Source organism: Oncorhynchus nerka, linkage group LG14 (genome assembly GCF_034236695.1).
Source record: "Oncorhynchus nerka isolate Pitt River linkage group LG14, Oner_Uvic_2.0, whole genome shotgun sequence".
NCBI classification, from domain to species: domain Eukaryota; kingdom Metazoa; phylum Chordata; class Actinopteri; order Salmoniformes; family Salmonidae; genus Oncorhynchus; species Oncorhynchus nerka.
In genome coordinates this window covers 91,566,909-91,574,026 of record NC_088409.1, presented here as the reverse complement: position 1 = coordinate 91,574,026, position 7,118 = coordinate 91,566,909, and the positions used below count along the sequence as shown (strand labels likewise).

Below are 7,118 nucleotides of genomic sequence, written 5' to 3'. Positions count from 1 at the left end.
GGGACTAGGGGGTCAGAGAGAAGGAAGTGGGTAGGTTGGGGACTAGGGTGGTCAGAGAGTAGGAAGGGGGTAGGTTGGGTACTAGAGGGGCCAGAGAGAAGGAAGGGGGTAGGTTGGGGACTAGAGGGGTCAGAGATAAGGAAGGGGGTAGGTTGGGGACTAGGGTGGTCAGAGAGAAGGAAGGGGGGTTGGGGACTAGAGGGGTCAGAGATAAGGAAGGGGGTAGGTTGGGGACTAGGGTGGTCAGAGAGAAGGAAGGGGGTAGGTTGGGGACTAGGGTGGTCAGAGAGAAGGAAGGGGGTAGGTTGGGGACTAGGGTGAATGATGAAAGCCTGCTCAATATGTATACTCATCTGGTGTGTGTGTGTGTGTGTGTGTGTGTGTGTGTGTGTGTGTGTGCGTGCGTGCGTGCGTGCGTGCGTGCGTGCGTGTGTGTGTGTGTGTGCATGTCCAGGTCCCACAGCCGGTGGTAAAGGGTTATATTCCTGGATGTCAGCTGTTACATCCCGGTGTGTGAGTGAGTGAGTGAGTGAGTGAGTGAGTGAGTGAGTGAGTGAGTGAGTGAGTGAGTGAGTGAGTGAGTGAGAGAGTGAGTGAGTGAGTGAGTGAGTGAGTGAGTGAGTGAGTGAGTGAGTGAGTGAGTGAGTGAGTGAGTGAGTGAGTGAGTGAGTGAGTGAGTGAGTGAGTGAGTGAGTGAGTGAGTGAGTACCAAATGGGGGGGAGACAATGACTATGATATAAACCGATAGTTTACAGAAGTGGTCGGTCTTGTACTTCTGATGACTAAGAAATAGTTCATAATCTCAAGAAGGCATGTGGATTAACGATGAAAACGACCTTCCTTTCAACATTAATATCTCTCTTCAAAATCACTGTACTTTCTGCAAAATGCAACATGTCCTTGTCTGACTCCACCCCAACCAACAAGTAACATCTTTAAGGTCCATTTTTATATCAATAACAAATAATTTCTGGGGAACAATTACATTTTCAATTAAAACGGTCGATAAAGAAACAGAAAATAGCTTCTAAGCAAAGAACAATAATCATTTTGCCTGTCTGGGAACGGTCTGAGTCGGGAGGGGAAAGCAGAGAGGAACCCTCTTTCTTATTGGTCTATTAACTAACGTCACCAGTCTGGCCAATACTTTGTCTCACCACAGCCGGCTGACATTTCAGGCAGACATTTTTCAAACAGCTCTTACACTAAAAGGGCATTATCATAATTTTCATAATTTCACAGTATTATTCCAACCTCATAGAGTGGAAATACTGTATATATAAAACACAGGGAAATCACGTTTTTAACTGCACTGGGCCTTTAAATTAGTTGGAATGTCAAATGATCGATTGGTTTGAGTTGAATGACATTGCTTGAAACCCATTTCCCTGTCAAGTATGTTCTCCCTCTTTAAGGATATTCACAAATACATGATGATGTAGAAAAACCTTTATATAACAATAACCATGATGTTATCTGCACAGGATATCTCCAATCCTACTGATCTCATTAATAGTACAAAGCAAACGTAATGTTCTCTTGCTGATTACTGTTTTTCAATTTGATAGAATATAGCAGACTAATGTACAGGCCTAGTATTTCATTTGGTCATGGATTCAACATATTGCCATCTAAAGATTAGAGAACAGTCTGGCGATAGTGTCTGACAGACCAGCAGTATTGTTAACCCGGTAATGTGAGCGTCCCTCTGTCTCCCTCGTGTGGACAAAATTAGTAATGTCAATCTGCAGCGAATGAGCTTCAAGTGGGTCCTTCATTTTTTAAATAATTCGTTGAACTTTCATGTGAAAACAGTCACAATGAAATGAGAACACAGTGGTGCATTTACATTACCATTCGGACAAAACTTGATTCATTAATTGGCTCATTTTCAATTCTGCATCTCTCAAAGACGTGTCACTCTCTTTCTCTTTTTGTTTTGGTATCGCCAGCTACTATCGAAGGTGCGCGCCTTCCCGACTCAGCCTACCTCAAAAGCTACCATTGCACAGTAGCAGCAAATGCCCATATTCTTGGCCACAGCAGCACAACTACAAATGTAATCAAGATGTCCGTGTATTATGCTGCTATAGCAGACACAGCACAGTATAGAGCCATACCAAACATATTACCTCTACGTTCTTCTCAAACGTTCCGTGGTAGCACCCTTTTCATTTAATATAAGAGTTTTTATTAAGAAGGCTATACCAGACGCATATTCACTATACATTTATTTAACATTACCTTTACAATAAAATGTTCACTGAAATTACAGAATAAATATATGCACATATTTTCTTCAAATCTTTGTAAGAGAGAAAACATTAAAAGTGCCCCCTACAAAGCCGTTATTGTCGATGAGATAATCCGATGCATGGTTCTTAAGAAAGTGCGTGAAATTCCAGAAAACCTTGAGCGTCATCATATAATATATTCACAAATGTTATTTTAATCCTTGGGCGAGCACGTCCTTGAGAATTGCACCCAGATATATAGTAGTCCTCTTTAATTATAATGATAATAATATATAAAATTAAATAGAACACTGAACCGTAATGTGTTACAGTATCTCTATTAATACGTGAGTGATAGTTCTGAGCAAATCCCTCACCATTGCAATGGGTCGAGTGCATGCAGCAAACTGCAATTCATTTTCTAAATGTTTTATTTATTTCCTACTAACTTCATGTGCAGGGCACCCGGGCGTGTATATATCCACCTGAAAGATAGCGAGACAGAAACACGAGCCCCAGTGGAGACATCCAGCTCCCGCACAGGGTTACTTCACCATTTGAGAGCTCATGAAGGGTTCAGTTTGACGGGATATATTTTCAGATGTTGTGTTTTTTCCCGGTGTCTCTATCCTCTTTCTCGTTCTCTCACTCTCCTCGGCATATAGACCAATCTGTTCCATATAAAAATAAGGGTTGATAACATTGCTGGCTACTCTGAAAAAAGGCACTTCATTGAATATCTGAGAATGGCCTTTCCTCCAAAGCGATTTTGGGGGAAAACTTTTTGTCATATAATATTTCATTTTAATATCATGCTGCTTTTTTGTTTAGTTTTTCTTCCGTGATTTTGCTCCGTTTGGGAAAAAGGGAGAGTTTGTGTTTATACGTAGCTTATGCTAAACTCCGTGTGTTAGAACCGATATGATTTCTCCAGTACTTCGAGGTAATCCGGCTTGGTTTGGAGTTTGGCCCTTAACTCGAGGTAATCGCTTTGGGAGGGGTCAGGGTAGCAGCCTTTCCCTGCTGTGTACAGCAGCGTCTCCTTGAGACGTGCGTCCTGTTGTAAGTCCGGGTATTGCATACCAGGCGGGTGTGCATGTGCAACGTGCATGTCCTTGAGCTTCGGCACCGTTCCATACAGACAGTCTACGAAGCCGACAGTTGGCGTGGGTCTCTGGCTGTCAATCACGGTGGGACACAGCCCACTGTTCTCGTGAAAACTCGATATATCCCCTTTATTGTGGTTTACCGTGACGATAGTGTTGAGCTGTGAATTAGACATGGCTAGGGTCCATTCCCTCTCCTTCTCTAAGAGGGTTCGGTAATTACTGTTGTTCTCTTTTGTTTCTGCAAACTGAACCCCCTCCCCCTCCACTACCTCTCCCTCCCGGGGCTTGTAAATGGGGTTGTTGCACATCTGCGTCACAGGGTGAGGAATGTAATCATAGACGTGACCGTGAGTGTGTGTGTGGCCAACGTGACCATGCGTGTGTGTATGTGTGTGTCCGCTGGGGGGCTTTTCAGGTGAGCCTATGCTTCCACTGCTGGTCTGTCTCGGCGGATCCTCCAATATCCTGCACTGCATCTGGATTCCTGTCAGATCCACCTCAGAGCGTTTCCGGAAGGGCAGCTTCTTCCGTCTCCGCAGGACGAAGGCGAAGATGCCCGCGGCCACGAAAACCGCTGAGATGAACAAAACGAGAAGACTGAGGATGAGGACTGATAGAGGCACCGGCCCCCTCCCCACAGCCTCCCCCAGACCAGAGCTACCGGTGGTCATGTCATCAGAGGGGAAGAGAGCTGGGGAGGGTCCGGATGAGTACTTCAGCTCTGGACAGATGACTTCAGCATCCAGCGACCTCAGATCCTTCCCAAAGGCTAAATCAGGAGTCTTACAGATGACATCACTAACCATGATGACCGAGGACAGCTTCTCCATCCAGGTTTTGAGGGGGATGATGTCACAGGAGCAGTCCCAGGGGTTCTGATGAAGGTCCACCTGGACGATGGAATGCAGGTGTTCTAGAACGCCACGCACAGGAAGGGACAGGAAGTAGTTATTGCGGAGGTTGAGTCGCGCCAGGCTGGTGCCTGCGAAGGCGTCGGTCGGGAGAGTGCGGAGGAGGTTGTCATTGAGGAAAACAAGCTGAAGGCTGGGCATGAGAGAGAATGATGCCGGCTGGATCTCACGAATAACGTTATACTCAAAATAAAGATAACTCAACGTCTGTAAGCCCCGGAACATACCGGGAGTTAGCCTCTCAATGTCGTTCCCATTCAGATATAAACTCTTCAGGTTGGGAAGGTTGATAAACGCCCCTTCCTGGACGTACGATATCCGGTTATTCCCCAAGTGTAGTAAATCCAAGCTGGAAAAGTTCCAGAAATCAGACCGGTAGATTTTCTGTATCAGATTTCCGCTCAGATAAAGTTTCTTGGCATTGAGAGGCCTGGGCAGGAGCTCTGAGATATTATGAAAGCCCTTCTCTTTACAGTTGACCGTTAGCCCCAGGTCGTTGATATGGAGGTTGCAGATACACCCAGAAGGGCAGACGATGGGGATGGGGGGGCGGGTCTGGTAGCCAGCTATGGGGGGCTGGTTCAGGCCGGGGTAGAGACTACGAGGGGTGGGAGGGTTTTGGTGGGCCTGGGCCGTTTGGTGGGTTTGACATGTCTCTCTTTGTACTCCACAGACGATGCCGTGTTGTGGAACGAAGACAGCATGGAGGACGGTTTTGTTGGCCACGTGTTCTCGTTGTTGAACGGAGACCGAGGGATTCCCAGTTTGGCCTCAATTTCCGCATCTGAAAGTAACGGACAGAGCTCACTGCGTTTGATCTCTCGTAAATCTTTCCCGTGCAAGTGGAAGGGGTACTCGCAGGTGATCTCTCCTACCAGTGCTGTGTAGGGAATGCGTTCCAACCATGTTTTTAGCTGAACTATATCACACTCACAGATCCATGGATTCTCCTCTAGCTGAATCTCCATCAGGCTCCGCCCCACATATTCCAACGTGCCCTTATATGGTAATGTCTTTAACCGGTTTCCCCTCAGGTCCAGGTGTGTTAGTGACACTGACCTGAATAGATAGCTGGGCAGGACGGGTATCAGATTGTCATTTAGGATGAGTACTCTGAGTTTGTGGAGGTGCCTGAAGGCTCCGCTCTCTATCCTCTTGATGACATTATAGTCCGCTTGCAGGTATTCCAAGCTTTCCAGACCCAGGAAGGTGTCATTCCGGAAAACCTCTAGTTTGTTCTCATGGAGGAACAGCCGTTTCAGAATTCCCAATCCGTTAAATGCTCCGACGTGGATGTCCTGTAACGCATTATTCCCCAGATTAATGGACACGGCGTTGTTGAGGTGAAGAAAACTGTTGAAGTACAGCTTCCTCATGGAGTTCCTCTGCAGGTTGAGTTTGAAGGGCCGCGTCCATATCTGGGAGATCTGACTGACGTTCGTAAATCCTTTGCTGTCACAGTGGACGTGAAAGACGCCCTCTTTGACTTGGCAGTAGCAGGGCTCGAAGCAGGGCTCGTCGATCTCCTCCGAGTCCTCCAGCAGTGGGATTGGGGTGGTCCATCCTAGGGCTATGGTGCTCAGCAAGGTAACCCACAGCATCCTCACTGAGACCTGATGAAGTCACGGCTATGGCAAGCCACTTCACAGCACTGAGACCGTAGACAAGAGAGGGAGAGGGAGAAGGGGCACAGACACAAACACACACACACACACAGACAGACACAGACACAGACACACACACACACACACACAGACACACACAGACACACACACACACACACACACACACACACACACACACACACACACACACACACACACACACACACACACACACACACACACACACACAGGGACAGACACAGACAGACACACACACACAGACACAGACAGGACACACACACACACAGACACAGACAGGACACACACACACACACACAGACACACACACACACACACACACACACAGACACAGACAGGACACACACACACAGAGACACAGACAGGACACACACACAGGGACAGCGGGGTGAAGAATGTGACAAAGAGGAGAAAAAGAGACAGAGAGAGAGAAACCGTTAGTATTGCTGTCTCATGGAAGGTGCACATGGAAATAAAGGAAGACAGGAGCATTGGTGTATCAACGTAGCAACACTGACTGTTTCATTCATTACACACCAACCTAAAACAATTACAATAATTATCCCTATTGGTCCTTTGTTTACCGTCACCATATTTCACGTTATTCTATCCTAAGCCTACTTCACCTACCACGTTGCCATAAATTAAACTGGGAGATGCTCAATGAATGAATGAAGGATGGCAACAGCAGGTGGCCGTGGAAGGGTGGAAAGGAGAAGTGATCTCTCTGTATTTAATACATAACATAACCTCTCGTGGAAAATCAGACACCGGAGTTCGCTTTGTTGTTGTGAAAATGAACGACAGTGTGGTTTCGCCAGATTAATCATAGCGTGAGCTATACCCCCGTTAACCTAGGGACAGGGACATAGCTTGTCATCAGGGCTCAAGGCACGGACCAGAGAGAACGACAGGACGTTTGGGCAATATGCAGTGTTCTAATCAAACAACCTTAGGAAATACAGCTATTTGTTATAAGGGTATAACATTCAAGTGACAACTGATTACATATCATATCATTGTCTTCGGGGCAACTGCCGGGTTAAATGTTTGAGAACAAATTGATTGCAGATTGTTCATAGCCTACCAAAATAAGATATGTTTAGCCTAACCTCCTTATGTAAATATAATATGCTATAGATGAACGGAGATGACATCAGCTGCTCAAGGGCTAGAGAGAAAAATACCAAAAAACGGATTTGTCATCTCCCCTCCCATGC

At 46.3% G+C, this 7,118-nt stretch overlaps 1 protein-coding gene across 1 annotated transcript in view; it reads right to left on the bottom strand.

The window, feature by feature from the left end:
* Window positions 1–200: 200 nt before the first annotated feature.
* Window positions 201–7,118, bottom strand: part of LOC115126223 (SLIT and NTRK-like protein 3) — an 8,595-nt gene continuing 1,677 nt past the window's right edge. Inside the window, 2 exon segments of the mRNA XM_065000537.1 lie at window positions 201–4,872; window positions 4,875–5,906. Coding sequence (XP_064856609.1) covers window positions 3,146–4,872; window positions 4,875–5,856 — 2,709 coding nt within the window. The 5' untranslated portion in view covers window positions 5,857–5,906 and the 3' untranslated portion in view covers window positions 201–3,145.